This window comes from Sturnira hondurensis, unplaced genomic scaffold (genome assembly GCF_014824575.4).
Source record: "Sturnira hondurensis isolate 20B ecotype Veracruz unplaced genomic scaffold, ASM1482457v3 Scaffold0001020, whole genome shotgun sequence".
Lineage (NCBI taxonomy): Eukaryota > Metazoa > Chordata > Mammalia > Chiroptera > Phyllostomidae > Sturnira > Sturnira hondurensis.
Window position 1 is genome coordinate 72220 of NW_028073651.1, and position 18653 is coordinate 90872.

An 18653-nucleotide genomic window follows, 5' to 3' on the forward strand; every position below is an offset into this window, starting at 1 on the left:
CCCGGGACTCACGGCTCCCGGAAACTACCCCGCCTCCCCGCCCCGCCCTGTCCCGCCCCCTTGGCCCGATGGGGGTTTCTGGGCGGGCGTCTCCGGAGTCCCTAGGACGCCTGGATCAGCACGGGGAGCTGTTCTCTCCCACCATGGCCGGAGCTGCGGAGCCGCTGCTGCTGCTGCTGCTGCTGCTGTGGCCTTCTTGGGCGCCCGCCGGTGAGTTCCCGCAGTCCGCGGGCCCTGCTCCCTCGGTCCCTCCCCACCTGCCCGGGCACTCAGGCCCCCTTCATTCCAAGGGTTGGTGGATCCTAGGGGCCAGGACCCTTCTCTGGCTCCCAGAAAGCGCCGGTTTCCTCTTACGCACAGCAGGTTTCTCATTCCTGTTAGAACGGTGACTCATTCTCCAGAACACTCAGCGGAGGTCATTAATGGCCCTGCTCACCATGCCCAAAAAAAGGTCTAATGGGGAACAGGGGGTCGGGGTCGGCCTCCTTCTAACCCCAGGTCGGGCTGTAATGGCTTGGCCATTCATTCATTTCCCTCCCCCTCCCCCCCTCCCCCGCCGCTACCGACTCCCCCCCCATCCTCACCGGAGACGATGTCCTTATTGATGGGAGGGTGAGGGAGAGAGTGAGAAAGAAACAGCGATGTGAGAGAGAATCCTGACCAGGGATCAAACCTGCAACCCATGGCATGTGCTCTGACCAGGGATCGAACCCACAACCTTTTGGTGCACGGAATGATGCCCCAAACCGGCGAGCCACCGGACCAGGCCTAGGGATATAGCTCTGATGTCAGACAGCCCTAGGTTCAAAACATCTTTAGGCATTAATACCCGCGTGAGCTCAGAAAAGTTACCTGAGCTTTCTGTGCTGGGGGTGGGGAATCCCACCTACCTGGTGAGCTCCTGTCTAGGGGGATGCTGAGCTCGCGGGCACTCCAGGCGAACAAACGGAAATGATCATTCATGGGAGCAATAGTGATACTGAATCTAGACCCAGGGACCCCGGAGGCCCTCATCTTAGCATTTCTGAAAAGCCGGTTCACAGAACTCCCGATGCTTCCCCTCAGGAAAGAGAGTGCCAAGGCTTGATGAGACGACTGAGGCACGGAGAGGGCCGGGAATTCGCCCAAGGTGCCCAGCGGGAGGTAGCGGAGCCGAGGAGTGTGAACTGAAACAGTGGCCAGAGACCCCTCTCCTAGGGTGGGAGAGCCCGGTGCCCCCAGGCCTGGGCGCAGGCCAGGCCAGTCCAGGGTCTGAGCCCAGGCTCTGCCCCTTGTCTGCTGGTTAGCCCCGGCCGTGGCTTGACCCTCAGCGGCTCACTTGCCCCCTCTGTCCAAGGTAATAAAAATCCTGGCACCTATCTCTTGGGGCCATGGAGAGGTTTAAACGAGGTCACGCTTCAGGGAGCAGCTAAGTGTCTGGCTCCAGCGTGATGATGACACAGGGACACAAAGTGGCTGAAGGAAAGGCCACTTCACCCAGTTTCATCCACATGGCAGCCTCGTTAAGGAGGAGACCCCGCCCTTTGGTGGAGGAGGTCACCAGAGAAGGAGACTCGCTTGCCCAGAGCTGCACAGCATGCCCGTGGTAAAGCTGGCATTTGAACCCAGACCAGCATGCTCGCCACGCCACAGTTCCCTACGTCCAGACCGCGCCCTCCCTCCGTGCAGCCCCTGTCCACTACCCCCGCCCCGCTTCTTCTTCCTCTTAATGGCCATGATTATAACACCTGCCCTTCCGAGTACTTGGCATTGCTAGCCCTTCACGTGGATTTCGTCACCGAGTCCTCCCAGCAACCCTAAGTTTAGAGCACCTACATTTTACCGATGGGGAAACTGAGGCTCTGAGGGGTGAAACCACCCGAACAGAGGGCCACATCGAGTGAGTGGCAGGGCTGAGCTTCCGAGAACGTAACTCTTTCCCTTCCCACCTTCTCCATTACTCTTGTTACTATTAATAAACACACACAGCATTGTGTTTCTTAATGCCAGTAAGAGCTAACCTATGTCGAGGACCTATTATGTGCTGGGGCCCCTAGCAGAAGGAGTTTCCTGTGTAACCTGGTGGCTTAGCAGGCCTCTTGACTGCAGACAGCCCAGGTTCAAATCCCACCTCTGCCACTTACCCTCTGCGTCGCCTGGAGCGCATGGCTCTGTACGTAAGTTTCCCCGTCTATAAAGCGGGGCTGACGGTGGTACTGGCCTCAAGGAGCTCCTGGAGGACTAAATGCTGAGAGACGCGTGAAGCACTCAGAACAGCCCCTGGTCTGTGTAAGCGGCCCATGAGCGCTCACTGTTGTTGGCCCCAGTTCACAAACTGAAAGAATCAGAGAGGTTAAGTAAACTGCCTGAAGCCTCACAGCAGAGATGGCAATGGATCCAAAAGCCTGGAGCTCTCATTGCCTCTCTTTTCTTGTGCCAGGATCCTCTACAAACATTCTCCCAGGCCAGGTCCACACAGAGCAATAATAATAATAATGATAATAATAATATACCACATTTCTTATAGATTCTAAGACCTGGAGTTTCTCCCCCTTTTTACTCCCCTAAATCAGAGGTGCTGTAAATATTGACACGGAGCCCTGCTGTAAATGCCAGCACCACTGGAAATTGCATCTTAAAATTGATGGCATGGGGGTGATGAAAATGTGCCCACCCCGTGGAACTAGGTAGCAGTGATGCTTACACAGCACCGTGGATGTAACTAATCTCACTAAACTGTACACTTTAGAATGGCTTAAACTGCAAATTTATTTTTTTAAGATTTTATTTATTTATCTTTAGAGGGGAAGGGAAGGAGAGAGGAGAGAAATATCAATGTATGGTTGCCTCTTGTGCATCCCCTGCTGGGAACTGGCCTGCAACCCAGGCCTGTGCCCTGACTGGGAATCGAACCAGCGACCTTTTGGTTCGCAGGCCCGCACCCAATCCACTGAGCTACACCAGCCAGGGCCAAATTTAATTTTTTAAACGCTATCTTAAAAATCAGTGGTGCTAGGATGGAGTAACGGAAGTAATAGAAAAAAATACGGTAGTCATCGCCCAGTGAAGCGGAGCCCACCAGGTCGCAGACCCCATCCATCTGCTCTCCTTCTTGCCAGCACCTGGATGGGGACTGGACCACCCCAAAACACACACACACACACACACACACACACACCCAAGGGACTCTAGGCCCCAGGTGAGCGGCCTTCTAGGCACCGAACCCCATCCAGACCCAGATGCCCAGGTCTGACTCGAACCCCCCCAACCGGTTTCCCCCGCAGAGGCAAGCACCCAGTCCTTCGAGGTGCAGGTGCTCCCCGAGGTGCGCGGCTTCCTGGACCGCAACGCGACGCTGCCTTGTAAGGTGCACACACAGGAGGACGACCTGCAGGTGACGCTGGTGACGTGGCAGCGGCAGGACCCCACGGGGGCCTCCCGCACCGTGGCTGTCTTCCACCCGACCCAGGGCAGCAGCTTCCCCGAGAGCGGGCGGCTGCAGTTCGTGGCCTCCAGGCCCCGCGAGAAGCTGCGGGACGCCTCGCTGGCCGTGTTGGGGCTGCGCGCCGGGGACGAGGCGAACTACACCTGCCACGTCGCCACGTTCCCGCAGGGCAGCAAGAGCGCCCGCACCTGGCTCCGCGTGCTGGGTGAGCGGGGAGAAAGGGGACGAACGGGAGGGCGGTTGGGTGGGGAGGCGGGGAAGCAGAGTGGAACAGGCCCGGGAGGGAGCGAGCCCCCCCACACACACACACACCCAGCAGAGGGCCTGTGGGGACAAAAGTAGGTGGAGCCCGGGAAGCAGAGGCAGTGGGTTTGCAGGCCACCCTGGTGGCTTGGGCTAGTGGTTTCCAAGTGCCAGCTGTCCACGGGGTCCCGGGAGGTTATCCAGGTGACCCGCTTAGAACAGAGGTCCCTGTGAGCCCCTGAGAGCTGCTAGCTGGTGTCACTCCCGAGTTCTAGGAAAGGGTGTTGAAGGCCTGGCTGGAAGGGAAGGAGCTTAGGCTCCCAGACGGGGAATTACTTTACCGGCGGGACCCCGGCGCCCTCTAGTGTGTCAGGGACTCACGGGTTCACTTTCTCGAGCACCGGGAAGAAGGGGACCTTCTTGGAAATAGAGAAGTTTCTGTGCCTCAGTTTCCTCCTTGGTGAAACGGACATGGCTATGAGGATGAGTAAGAGCTGACATTTATTTTCCACTTATGTGCTGGCTACTGTTCCCGGTTTTGCCAGAGTGACTCACGGTGAGGCAAGTGCTTGGAGCACCGCCAGGCACCAGAGCACCTGAGCAAACCGCTCTGGTTGGTCCGGCCAGCCCGGGGCTTCAGGCCTTTCGGTTTAGGATGAGGGTGACTCGAAACCACCAGTGAGTCAAATTAAAGAGAAACCTTCAGTAAGTAATAACCCCAGGGAAAATGATGGGGACGGAACTGAGTGAAGCCCCAGGTTTGGGAATAACCAGAATGATTAACAGGCACACCTAGAGCACAGGCCAGCGCTCTCACTCGCAGCCTCCAGCCCAGCGCCTCCCCCCCCTTAACCCCCAGAGCACAGTTCTGCCCTCCTGTCCTCCACAAAGCCCTCCCTGGCCACCCCCACCCGGGCTCCCCTCGGCTCCCCCCATCTCAGCCTTACCCACAGTGGGGCATCACTGCCTGGGGAAGTGTCTGCCCTCCCTTTGTGCTGGACACCCCATGGAGGCAGGGGCGGAGGCCTCTCGGTCATCGCTGGGTCCCCAACACTGCCCATCCCAGGGCCAGGCCATGTCTTCAGTGACCGATCATAATAACAGCGTTTACTGAGCACGTATTATGTGCCAATACCACTCTAAGAGCTTTGCGTGCGTATTCTCGTTGCCCGTGGTCCTTGTCTTTATCCCCAGCTGACAGACAAGGAAACTGAGGCACAGACTTGCCCAAGGCCCCCCAAGTGCTCAGGGCCAGAGCTGGGATTTGAACCTGTCCCTACATCCTCAGTTAAGCCGCCTTCCTCTGCTGTCCACATGTCTGTGTCATTAATCAGTGGTTGCAGGTGAGGAGTGACCTGTCCCTTTTCCTCCTCTCCCCAGCCAAGCCTCAGAACAAGGCTGAGACCCAGGAGGTCCCACTCCACCCGCTCGGCCAGGAGCCTGTGCCTGTGGCCCGCTGCGTCTCCACGGCCGGCCGCCCACCTGCCCGAATTTCCTGGTCCTCGGGCAGGGAGGTCAATGAGAGCCAGGAGCCGGGACCCCTGCCCGGCACATTCAACGTCGTCAGCCTCCTAATCTTAGCACCCTCGAGCCGGGTGGACGGCATAAATGTCAGCTGCATAGTGGAGCATGAGACCTTCGAGAAGCCCGACCTACTGCCTGTGACCCTCAGCGTGCCCTGTGAGTGTGCCCGCGTGTGAGCGAGCGTGGGAACCACTGCCCACAAGCAACACGCTTCATTTTAACTACAGCAACTTCCTAGGCTGCCGTCCACGCTGTTCCCCTGGTGGTCTGTCCTGACTCCAGGGCCTCTGTGGACACTGACCCCCACCCTATTTGCACAGGCTCCTGGAGACCAGCCTCCCCACACCACCTCCGCCTGCTCCCTGGGTGGCTGTGTGCACTGACCTTCCCTGTGTGCCACACACGGCTTCGCCTGCTGTCTGCACCAGCTCCCTTGTCCACTGTCTACACTGCCTCGCCCTCGTCTACACTGGCTCCTCTAGCCCACACACAGCACTGCTCCTATTGCCCAGGTCACCTAGGCCACCGACTCTGGGGAGCTGTGTCCCCATTGCCCCAGACTCCTCACAGGCCTCTCCGTCTGGGGCTGTTCCCGAAATGTGCTGAGGCTTTTTCCTGTTCTGGTGTGAATCTCACAGGTCTTCAGTCCCCTCTGAAGGCTCCCTGTCTCTGAGTTTGTGTGTCTGTTTCACCCAGACCCCCCTGAGGTCTCCATCTCCGGCTATGATAACAACTGGTACCTGGGCCGCAGTGAAGTCACCCTGAAATGTGACGTCCGCAGCAAGCCAAAGTCTGAAGACTATGTCTGGAGCACGTGAGTCCTGGGTGGACCCGAACTTGGGGCCCTGAGGGAGGAGAAGATGCAGGAAAGTAAAAAGAGAGAAAAGTCAACTAGGGCCCTGGCTGGCGTGGCTCAGTGGATTGAGCGCCGGCCTGTGAATCAAAGGGTGAATCAAAGGGTCGCTGGTTCAATTCCCAGTCAGAGCACATGGCTGGGTTGTGGGCAGGGTCCCCAGTTGGAGGCACATGAGAGGCAATCACACATTGAGGTTTCTCTCCTTCTCTTTCTCCCTCCCTTCTTCTCTCTCTAAATATAAATAAATAAAATCTTTAAAAAAGAAAAAAGTCAACTTGGGACCCTGAAAGATTTTCTGAGTGGCATGCTCAGAGTTTATGAGGGGGTTAGGTCAGATTCACTGACACACCTACTCTTGTTTTTTTTTCCCCTGGGTTTTCACTATTTTTTCATTTATTGTTTTTAATTTTTAGAGAGAGGGAGAGGGAGGGAGAAAGAAAGGGAGAGAAACATTGATCAGTTGCCTCTCAAACCTACAACATCCGCATGTGCCCTGACCAGGAATCGAACCAGCGACCTTTTGCTTTGCCGGACGAGGCTCAGCCAACTGACCCACACCAGTCAGGGCCACCCCTGCTCTCTATGGCCTGCCCGCTGTGTGCCCAGCACTTCACTCATCCCGTGGGATCCTCAAATTCTAGCGCATCCCTGGGTTAAAGACCAGCTGGGCCCCAGCGGGTGCCATCCGTTGCCCAGGTCACGCGGCCATGAGGGCGCAGAGGGGGCTCTCCAATGGGCGCCTGACTCCAAACTCAGTCCCCTAACTTCTGGGCTCCGCCACCTCCCCGGTCACCTGGTGCAGCCTGCGTGGTCGTCTCTGAGGGAATAAACGCTGTCCCTACTCTAGACGAGCGGGGCAAACAGAAGTTACCCTCACATTCATACCAGCGCCGGCGTTAAGGGTGGCAGAAGCAAAGGCAGAGGGGAAAATTGCATGGCAGAATTTCTACTGGGCTTTTTTCCTTATTACAAAAATAACATGATACCACTGTGGAAACTTCAGATAACTGTGACCAAAAGAAGGATATTGCATCTACAGTGAAAGTAGCCGGCCACTTCCAGAAATAGCCACTGTCGCCTCTTGTCACAGGCCTCCCTGTCCTTTTTTCCTGTGCGTTTCTAAACAAAAACTGCTGTTGATGCCATTTTAACCTTTTCTTCTTACCTCGTGAACCCCTTTCTCCATCAAAGCACATAGATCCAAATCCCTGTCTCTACAAAATTTTATGAGGAAAATTTTTTCTTCTTTTTTTAAAGATTTTATTCGTTTATTCTTAGAGAGGGGAAGGGAGGGTGAAAGACAAAGAGAGAAACATCAACATGTCGTTGCCTCTCACGTGTCCCCCTACTGGGGACCTGGCCCGCGACCCAGGCGTGTCTCCTGCCTGGGAATCGAACCGGTGACCCTTTGGTTTGCAGGCTGCCACTCAATCCACTGAGCCACGCCAGCCAGGGCTTTATGAGGATGGTTTTCAAACATACAGAGAAACTGTAAGAATTTCCCAGGGAACATTCAAAAACCCACCACGTGGCTTCTTCCGCTAACATTCCACTATGTTGGTTGTTTTATCACATTCTGCCCATCAGTCCATCCCTCTCTCCATCCGTCCTTCAGTCCTTCTCTACCCGTGTCAAAATGCCCGCAGCCCCCTTTTAATGCTGCTGGGCTTCCCTCTGTGTGCATGACATCAATGATTTCACCAACCCCCCAAGTGTGGGATGTGGCCGCCCTCTCCCATTTTCATCTCTGCAAATGCCGTGGTGGTCACCATCCTGGTCTGCCCACTTCTGTGAAAGCCACCGTTGGTGATTCTTAATCATCTGCCAAAGGTGTTGCCTGCCAGTCACAGGCTTCCCACTGGGGTTGACAGATGCCACTTTCCGGCCCTGCCACGAGCCACACGGCAGGGTGTCCACCCCAGCTCTGCAGATGTCCAAATCCCCATGCCTGTCTCTCCTCCGTCCACTAAACCAGTGTTTCTCGGCTGCTCCCTGTGTGCCAGATGCTATTTCCTGACATGCCTGGGTAAATAAAGCAGGCCAGATTCCCTTCGCTCATGGAGCTTCCTTTCCAGAGCAGGGGGGCGGTGGGGGGGGATAATCTGATAGCATGGTCAACTACATAATGCCATGGAAAAGATGAAGCAGAGAAGGAGGGTGAGGAGGGGGCCACTGCAGTTGAAATAGGGTGGCCAAGGAAGGTGTCGCTGAGGTGATGTGTGAGCAGAGACCTGAGGGAGGGGAGGGTGAGCTGTGCCGGTACCTGGGGGAACAGCATTCCAGGCAGAGGGAACAGCATATGCAAAGACTCGGAGGTGGGAGCGTAGCTGGATTGTTCGAGAATCAGCCAGGGTAGTGTAACAATGTGTTCAGTGGTATTGACACTGGCTTCTGTAGGGCCTGTGGCCGTGGTAAGGACCTTGGATTTTACTCCCAGTGAAGCAGGAGCCATGGGAGGGTTACAGGCTGACTTCGTGCGAACAAGATCGCACAGACTGCTGAGTGGGGGACAGACTGGCGTGGGGGCCAGGGGCGGAAGTGGGGAGCCCAGTGAGAAGGTGGCCACAGCAGCCCAGGCATAGGGGCATCAGACCAGGGTGGTGGCAGGGGAGGCTTTCAGGAGTGGCCAGTCTGGATGGGTTTTGAAGGTGGGGCAGACAGGAGCTGCCAACAGCCTGGGTGTGGGTGTGAGAGAGGGAGGCGGGAGAGTTTCGGGGCTGTTCTCAACTCACATTCCAGAAGGCGGGAGGGTGTCTGCACCCCTGGCGTGCCACAAGTGCCCAGTCACGTGCCCCCCCAGGCCTCCCATGAGGCCACTTCCTTACCCAGCTGTCTCTCCCAGGGCCACAGGTCCCCTGCCACCCTCTGCCATCGCCCAGGGCCCCCAGCTCCTGATCCATTCCGTGGATGAGGCCATCAACACGACTTTCATCTGCAACGCCACCAATGCCTTAGGGACAGGCGGGGCAGAACAGACTGTCCTGCTCAGAGGTGAGGAGGCCCCTGGGTGGGGAGAACAGGGGCCAAAGGAGGCACCTGGGTGAAGGGGTCCCTCGGCCCCAGGACCACTCTCTGACTTCCATCCTCCCCCTGCCCCCTGGCGAAAGCACCAACAGGGTCCGCTTTACTTTCCGTGGGCCCATCGTCTGTGCCACTGGCCCCGCTGCACAGCTGCCCAGGTTCCCCGCTCTGCAAACCCAGGCTGGGGCCGCCCTGCAGTGCCTCTTCCCCTGCACGTCCGAATGCGTTAGGCAGAATTCTATCAGTTGCAATCGTTAGAAGCACAAGTCAAAATAGTCCAAGCAAAAGGGGGACTTTATTGAAAATGTACCTGCAGTTATAATTAACCCCAGGTGCTCCAGCTGTGTAATCCAGGAGCTTCTCTTTACCGCTCTTGTCTCCGTTTTCCTCTGTGCTGGTTTTATTCTCAGGCAGATACTCCCCTCAGGGAGGCAAGATGGCCCTCAACAGCGACAGGCTGACATCCCCATAGGGTAGCACTCCCAGGGCCAAAGATACACCACTTTCAGCAGCGCTAGCCAAAGTCCCAGGGCTGGCTCTCATTGGCTCTACTTAGGTCACAGCCACCCTCTGAACCAATCACGGCAGCCAGAGAGAATGGAATGCTCTGATTGGCCAGGTCTAGGTCAAAGTCCCATCCTAAGAACCAGAGGGTGGGGTGGAGTCCACCTGAACCATATAGACTGAGGAGGAGGCAGAATGGTAACTTCCTAAAGGAATAAGGGATGATATTTGCGGGGCAGGTCAAACCCCCCAAATCTCTGAAGCTAAATCCCTGCTTCCTTCTTCTCTTCCAGGAGAACGTCCTAAGGGTCAGTCCTCTGGGATCACCCCTCTATTTGCGATCCTGATCCCGGTCCTGGTCGTGATTGTTGTGAGCCTGGGGCTCCTGATTTATTTCCGTTTCCGGCGGTCCAGATTCTTCTGTGAGTCTCCTCCTCTTTGACACATCCCCTGCCTGTCTGCCATGAGCGAACGTCATTGCAGCTGCCTAGTGTGCTCACCCTTCCCGTGACAGCCTCTCTCTGAACGCGCCCCCTGACACCACAAGGGTCGCCGTTTTACAGGCAGGGACACTCACATCAGGAAGTCCTGGTCATTGGATCATTGATTCATCTGACAAATATTTAGGGAGTAGGGGCAGATCCTGCGGGGCCTCGAAGGCCACAGTAAGGATTTTGGCTTTCCGTCCAGGTGACACAGGGTGGATGGAGGACGGGCTAGGCCTTAACTGCCCCCAGCTTTCCTCCGTCGGTCTTGCTCGGGAGTGACACCCTAACTGCTCTCACAGAAAGGGGGGAGGGTGGCAGCAACTGACGCCCCGAACCCCAGCTCTAAGCGGCCCTGATGGTCTTCTCACCGCAAAGGCCCTGCACAGGCTATTTCCCTGCCTGGAGCACCCTCCACATGGCTCCTTCCGGCAAAGTCCTGCGGCTAATTTTTAAGATTTTATTTATTTTTAGAGAGAGGGGAGAAAGAGAGGCAGAGAAACAGCAATGTATAGTTGCCTGTTGCACGCCCCCTACTGGGGACCTAGCCTGCAACCCAGGCATGTGCCCTGACTGGGAATTGAACCAGTGACCCTTTGGTTCTCAGGCCAGTGCTCAATCCACTGAGCCACACCAGCCAGGGCTTCTTTAGCTAATTCTATAATCAAAAGAGCTACTACAGTTTGCCAAGCCCTTTCTATGTGCCAGGCACTGTCTGGGCACAGCCCCCTTGGGTGCTCACAAACGCCCCAGCAAAGTGAGTGCTCCTGTGAGCCCCAAGTCACAGAGGAGAAAAGGTCGCCTGCCAACCGGCTCACAGCTTGAAAGACTGTGAGCAGTTCTCTTGGCTACAAAGCTTGTTCCCTCGACCACTAAACAAAACTCCCTCCCTCCTCCCATCCCAGCCGGGGTGCCCTCCTCCAGGAAGCCCTCCCTGATCCTCCCGCATGATCCAAGCATCTGCTCTGGGCTCCCTCACCCATGCCTTGCTGACTCTGGGACATCACTCTGTGGGGACTTGTCTGTCTCTCCAGTGGACTGTGAGCCCCAGGAGGGCAGCGCTAGAACTGCCTCGGTCACAGCCATGTCCCCGGCGCCACCTACCACCAGACCAGGCACAAAGGGGGCATTTGAGGAAGCCTTTGCCGGATGTGTCATCTGCAGAGCCAGACTGCCTGTGTCTGGGCCCTCTGCCGCTCTATCCATTGTGTGGCCTTGGGCAAACGACTCAGTTTCCTCATCTGTAAAATGGGAGTAACTGTACCTGATAGTCCAGGTGAAACAGCACAGCCTTTGGCACATTGTAAGCTATGTGTGGGGCAACTAAGCTCGGCTTAGTAATGCTGCTGTTAACTGTAATTATTAGTGGAAACTCCCTGAGAACAGGCCTTGTTATCTGTTTTGTTCAGTTATATCCCCAGCTCCCAGAATGCCCCTGGCACAGCGTAGACATTTACTATTTGCTAAGTAAATCCCTGTCTGATGGTTGAGGACAGTGAGGCACAGAGAGGTTAAGTCGTTTGCCCAAGGTCACACAGCTCCCAAACGACAGAGCTGGGACTTGAACCCTTCTATCGGGTTCCAGAGCCATCCGCAAACAGGATGTATTTATCCTGAATAACTGGAGGAAGAACCTATCCCATTCCTGTTTTACAAATGTATAAACCACTCTGGGAAGAGGCACCCCCATGTCAAGAGCAGAGCTGGTCCTAGCATTCAGTGTCCCTGCCACCCACCTGTGTCAACTTCCTCCACCCACCTGTGTCGACTTCCTGTGCTTCCCACACGGTCATTCATCCCTGACAACTTCTCCTGTTTCCCAGGTTGGAACCAACGCAGCCCCTCCGATAACAATGTAAGTGTGTCGATGGAGCAGAGGGTGTGTGTGGTGGGGGGGCGGGGGGTGGTCATTCCTGCATGAACCTGCTGCGGGCTTCCCCAAAGAGGGGACAGACAAGTCATGGCCTCGGGAGCCGGGTCCTGGATCTTTTCTGGAGATGCCCTGAGCAGCCAGCCATCCCCGGCCCTTCCTGCTGGGCAGAAGCCCCCCCAGAGGTTTGCTGAGGTGCAGGTTCCTGGAGCTCAGTCCCCGAGAGTCTGGTCTGCTGGGTCTGTGCTGGGACCTGGGATCTTCACTGGCAGTGGTGCCCCTCCCTCCCGTCGAGTTGCACCTGAAAGTTCTGCCCAGGCTCCCGGGGAGGGGGAGGGGGAGGGGGAGGGGCAGGCCTGCGGCTCCGCACAAGGCCTTCAGGGGGAAGACTTTTGTCTGAAAGGGCTCTGAGGCTAAAGTTTAAATGTCCCTTTTCTAGAACGTGTCCTATTACGTCGTCAACTCTGAGGCCAGCTCTCCCCAGGACCTGCAGGCAGACGGCACAAGGTGACGGCTTCCGGACTGAATGGAGGGAGACCACAGCCAGTGAGGACAAGAGCCTTGCAGCTGGACCCTACCCCAGCGGGTGAAGTCTTTCTCCAAAGAAACAGACCATTCTCTCCGCCATACCTCAGGACGCCCCCTCTGTGTTGCAAGGCAGCGGGCGGGTATCTGTTCAGAGACCCCAGAGCCCCCTCAGGCTCAGCGTGCTCACCAAGGGCTCCCAAGAACTCAGGGTCGGTGCCACCGTCCGGGTCACGGTTCAGTGAGGTTCCTGTCAGAGATGTGACACGGGCCCAGGAGCCACCCGGCCTGCGCACCCAGCTGTCCGCCCCCAGGGGAGCCACACGGCAGCACTTTGTCTTCCAGGAGCGACGTGTGACAACAAACAGGCTTCCGCCAACTGGGATAAACTCATCCCAGGCTCGGCTTCCAGAGCTTCCGTTAGGGGTCAGTCAAGCTGACATAGCCGACCTTAGGGTCAAGCTGGTGACGCCCGTGTGGTGGCCCGGGGCCACCAATCTCACTGCCAGCACAGCTGTCCTCAGGGAAACAAGGGCTCTTATCAGCCAGGACACTACAAGAGCTCAGAGTTATCTCCTGTGACAAAAGGTCAGATCTCTCTCTGGGCAAAATCAACCTTTTCCTGCACTGTGGGGTCACCCAGTCACACTGGTTGTTCCAACTGCCAGAAACTTCTGATGAGACTTTTACTTTCGGCCTTGAACTTCCCAATCTCCACGTCAGTTGAATTTCTGTGGCTCAAAAAAAAAAAAAAAACCAGCCACTGATATGCATCACCAAGAAGAGAGCCAGAGGCTGGGACGCAGCTGCCTGGGGCTGTTCCAGGAGCAGGAAGAACTGGTGGACATGAACTTGGAGATTAGCAGCTCCAGGCACCTCCTTCAGCTGGGAGCACCTGTCACCAGCTGGCTGGAGGTGACAGGACCCCGGGGCAGGTTTGCTGGTAACCCACTACAGAAAGCAAACGTCTGTTCCTGAAAGGTCGAGGAAGAGGTGCCGGGGGAGTCGCTGGGCCGGGACACACACCCCCAGAGCAGGAGGGACCTTCCGAGACCAGGAGGCTGAGCTGCCCGGCCTGACGTGTTCCCTTTGAAACGAATCGTCAGAATTCCTCTCAGAGTGACAGCTGTGTGCTGGGGAATGTAGCTCAAGGAGGTGAAACCTTGGGCCGGGTTGCTGAACTGGAGAGCCAGGCTCAAGCTGCCCTGCTAAGAAAACCGGGAAGGATTCAGGACCCGCTCCGGGCAGAGACGGGAGAGTTCGGAAAAGAGAAGGATGGAGAAGAGACAGGACCCAGTGGGATGGTGAGGGCGAGGGGTTCCGGGGGTGGCTAGGCCAGTGGGACCCCCGCGGTGTTGAGGACCAGGGGGAGACTGGCGGGGAGACTTTGCTGCCATGTAAAAAAACCCTCGTCCGTCCCCGGCCCCCAGACAGTGGGCTGTCACCGTGTAGGATGGAACCGGAGAGATGGAAGCAATACCCTGAATCGAGAAGGTCACAAGGTGGACACTTGTCCCCCGGCTTCTCAGACACCCTGCAGAGAGTTCGCCTGATTCCTATTTATTTATTTATTTATTTTCAGAAAGAGGATCCCGGGGGGGAGAAGGCAGGAGAGAAACACTGACCGACTGCCTTCCCTCCACGCCCCGACTGGGGACGGGACCTGTGACCCAGGCGGGGAATCAGGCCGGCCGCCTTGCAGTTTGCGGGACGATGCCCGACCGACTTGAGCCACACCGGCCGGGCTCTCTTTATAATTCTTTTAACCAGGGAACACCTAGCCATGTGCAAATCTAAAGTCATAAAAAGACATCAGGGGGCCCCTCTGTGTTAATTTGTGCGCGGGGCAAAGGGAAGGGTCCAGCTTCCTTCTTCTGCAGGGGGACGCCCAGTTTTGCACACTTGAATGTCACTGGTGCCGTGAAATGATACACTTAAAAGTGGCTAATGTGGCAGATTTTTGTCATCTCTTCCCTCCCCCCCCCAAAACANGCAGGAGAGAAACACTGACCGACTGCCTTCCCTCCACGCCCCGACTGGGGACGGGACCTGTGACCCAGGCGGGGAATCAGGCCGGCCGCCTTGCAGTTTGCGGGACGATGCCCGACCGACTTGAGCCACACCGGCCGGGCTCTCTTTTTAATTCTTTTAACCAGGGAACACCTAGCCATGTGCAAATCTAAAGTCATAAAAAGACATCAGGGGGCCCCTCTGTGTTAATTTGTGCGCAGGGCAAAGGGAAGGGTCCAGCTTCCTTCTTCTGCAGGGGGACACCCAGTTTTGCACACTTGAATGTCACTGGTGCCGTGAAATGATACACTTAAAAATGGCTAATGTGGCAGATTTTTGTCATCTCTTCCCTCCCCCCCCCAACACAATTTTTAAAACCGTTTCAGGTAACGCTTTGAAATCACTCAGTGGTACACTTTGCGGGCAGGGACTCTATTACCACACACGTAGCAGCTTGAACAACACGAAATGATTCTCTTAACGTTCTGGAAGTCCGGAGTCCAAAATGGGTCTCCCCGAGCTAAAATCAAGCTGTGGGCAGCTGGCTCCTCGCTGAGGACAGGACCCTTCCCTGGCCTTTCCAGCTTCGGAGGCTGCCTGCCTGCCTGGGCAGTGCAGCCCCGGGGCACAGCCGTCCCCCGAGCCCCCATTCTCTCTCCCTGGTCAGGGAGAGGAAGCTGCCTCCCGCTTTCCCCTACCAGGACCCTGTGAGTTTTCGGCCCATCCAGCTCATCCAGGATAACTCCCCACACGAGGCCTTTCACGCCCGCACACCTGCAAAGCCTCTGCCGCTGTAAGAGAGCATGTTCAGAGGTTCCTGGGATTGGGACCCAGGTGGCTCTGGGGGCCCATTATTCTATTTGCTGCCCCGACCCAGGGCCCCTGTCCCACCGCAGGTGAGCATGGCGCTATCTCCTGGCGAGTTGAGGTACAGACAACAGTGTGCGCTGTTCTGTGTCCGCCAGGCAAAGTCTCACACTCCGTCCTGCACCTTGGTTCCCTCGCTGGAAGCTCCTGGAAGGTCAGAGGGCGTCTTTTAGGCGCCACGTGGACCTTTTCTACCAGGCCCCTGGGGAGAGGCGTTCGTGTGGTTTCTGCCCTTTTACAGTCACAGCGTCGTCGTGACTGTCGCTTGGCGTGGGTGTGGGGACACACTCTGGAGGCGCCATTGCCGAGTCGATACAGTAGGCATTGGCAGACGGTGTCAATGGGCGTGGAAGTGATTGATCTCCCTTCCCAGCAGCTGTGGTTGTGACCGCCTGCGTTTCGGGGAAGAAGCTGTGGGCCCCGCGGCAGCCGAGTGCCCCAGAATTTGGGTTTAGGTGTTGCACGGCTTCATGGAACATTGAGAAAACCACAAGTACCGGAATGAGAGGAGGGAAGGGAGAGGGCATGGAGCAGGTCACGGAGAGGCTGGAACCGCACCCCCCCCCCACCCCTGCACTGTTCTGCGCGGAGTGAGTGGGGGCGGGGTCTGAGCAGTCATTCCCCCGCTTCCAGTGGCTGTGAGGTCCCAGAAGCCTCTGCGTTGAGGACTGCTCTGAGTGAGGATGCCTGTGCTACCGAAATCTAACTTACTGAAAAACAATGTTGCCCCGGCTTGAGTGGCTCTGTCGGTTGGAGTGTCATTCCACAACCTTTTGGCCATGGGTTCGATTCCCAGTCAGGGGGTATACCTAAGTTTCAAGTCTGCTCCCCAGTCTGGGCATGAATGGGAGGCAACCAATTGATGTTTCTTTCTCTCCCTCCCTCCCTTCCCCTGTCTCTACAAAGCTGTGAAAAAGTGTCCCCGGGTGAAGATGAAGTAAATTAAAAAGCCAATGAGGTGACCCAAGAATTCCACTCCTAGGTAGATCCCCACAATGATTGAATACCCAAATACATTCGTGGACGCAAACGCTCGTAGCAGCGGCCTGCACCTCAGTCAAAACTGCCCAGGGAGGTGGGTGGCTCAGTGGACGAACAACACGTGCTCCAGACGCACAACACAACACCATTCAACCATAAAAAGGAAGGAATCACCAACCCGCGCTACAACACGGGCGAACCTTGAGAGAACATCGTGCTGAGTGAAAGAAGCCAGACACCAAAGGCCACACATCGTGGAATTCCGTCTACATGAAATGTCCGATATAGGCAAACCCATAGAGACAGGAAGGAGCTTAAAGGTTGCCAGGGCCTGGGGGAGGGGGGACAGGGCTGCTTGACGGGTGCAAGGTTTCCTTCTGGGGAGACAAACTATATTGTGGAAATAGCAGTAGGGATGGTTGCATGATACTGTGAATGTGCTAAGTGCCACTGAACTGTGTGCTTTAAAGTGGCTAAAATCCTAAGTTTGGTATGTGTTTTACCACAATAAAAAAAAAAACTTAAAGTTCTTTCAGAAAATGTTTTTTCATTTCCTCACTCTTACTGGCGGAATTTGCAGGACCCAGCTATATTCGTGATTGGAAAGATGCGTGAATTGTTAAAGAACAGGTTATATTCTGACTGGTGAAGAAAAACATTGTACAATGATATTTCTTAATGCATGATAAGGCAGACTTCATTCAAGGGGGGCATGGGGCCACCGCAATGGGAGGCTGCGGAGAGATGGGACTCAACTCCAGGTGCGGCATGGGCTCATGGGAGTGTGGGGCCCAAGAGCAGGTGGGGGGTCAGTGAAAGGAAATTGCTGAGAGGAAACATCCAAGGCCAGGAAGGATTCTTGGTAAACCCACCTAATGGGACCTGGCAGAAGGCAGGCCAGGGCAACCAGACATCACCTGGGGACGGTGGAAGATGAGGCTCCCCCGGAATCTTTTCTAACTCTGCTCACATATCAAGGGTGGGAATTCCAGTTGAACTGATTTGGGAGCATTCTTGCTGAAGTGTGGACAATGAAGGGATAAACACAGGAGCCCAAAAGTCAGAGCAGAGTTAGAAAAGAGTCCAGGGGATCCTGAGCAGAAATCGGTCAATGAGAGAATTTTTGTCAGGCTATAAAAATGGGGCCCCGGCTGGTGTAGCTCAGTGGGTTAAGCACAGGCTGTGAACTAAAGGGTCACCAGTTTGATTCCCAGTCAGGGCACATGCCTGGGTTGGAAGCCAGTTCCCAGCAGGGGACTCACAAGAAGCAACCATACATTGATATTTCTCTCCTTCTCTCCTTCTCTCCTTCCCTTCCTCTCTAAAGATAAATAAATAAAATCTTATTTAAAAAAAAAGAAAAACAAGACACTGGATCGTCTGGTTCCACCCCAGGCGCCGTGTGTGGAGTTCAGCCCTGCGTCTCTGCTGTTTGTTATTCCCTTCACTCATTGGCATCCTCCGCAGGCTGATGCCAGGATGGCTGCTGCATTCTGGGTATCGCAGCCAGATTTGGACCCAGAGAAGCAGCCCACCCCATCCTGGGGGAGCCTCCCCAGCAGGCTCTCCTTAGTCATTGGCCAGTACTGCCCACCATTCAACCAATCCCTGGCCAGAAGCGTGGGACAACCTGGGAAGCTTGAACCAATCAGGATCTGCCCTCTGGAGCTAGGAAGAAAGGGGGATGAAGTATACAGGAGAGGAGCTAGAAGCCTGGACATCTACTATTAGCAGTGACCCTCTCTCTGAATTTTACTCTCTTCTTTTTGAGTCTCTACTGTCTAAATTTCTGTAGCAAACCAGCTCCTTTTTAAAGCATGCAAATGGAATCAAAGTTATTATCGAGAGAGAGATTCTGCAACTGGAAAATCCAGAGTAACTGGCTGTATTCGCCACCTGGCATTGCTCACAATGGCAATAGCACCACACTGGAGACTGTGGCTGTTTGGGAAACTGAACAGCCCAAGGCCACATCGCCCTCCAGGTGGTTCAGAGCCGAGATTTCTCTCTCACTCCAACCTGGGGACTCTAAAAGACGCCTTCACCTCCCACAATCTGATGTGGGCCCAGGACACACACACACACACACACACACACACCCCAACTTGGTATTCTCTCACCCTGCAGACCCGGATATTTCACCTAGCACTGTCCCCCCTTCCGCCGGCCCCCCAACCCCTAGACCAGCGCTGTCCGAGAGAACAGCAGTGATGATGGAAACGTTCCAGATCACGAGTCTCCAGGCTCCAGGCCCCAGGCCCCGGACAGGTGCCAGCCCATGGCCTGTCAGGAACCAGGCTGCCCAACAGGCGGTGAGTGGCGGGCCAGTGATCGAAGCTCCAT

General features: G+C 55.8%; 1 protein-coding gene across 1 annotated transcript; it reads left to right on the forward strand.

Annotated features, from left to right (window-relative positions):
- Positions 1-79: 79 nt before the first annotated feature.
- Positions 80-14400, forward strand: PVR (PVR cell adhesion molecule). The gene is made up of 8 exons (XM_037058148.1): positions 80-210; positions 3264-3629; positions 5048-5347; positions 5888-6005; positions 8890-9038; positions 9866-9994; positions 11881-11912; positions 12367-14400. Exons 1-8 carry the CDS (start codon positions 144-146, stop codon positions 12436-12438), a joined length of 1233 nt encoding a protein of 410 aa, XP_036914043.1. The 5' UTR covers positions 80-143; the 3' UTR covers positions 12439-14400.
- The last annotated feature ends 4253 nt before the right edge of the window (positions 14401-18653 follow it).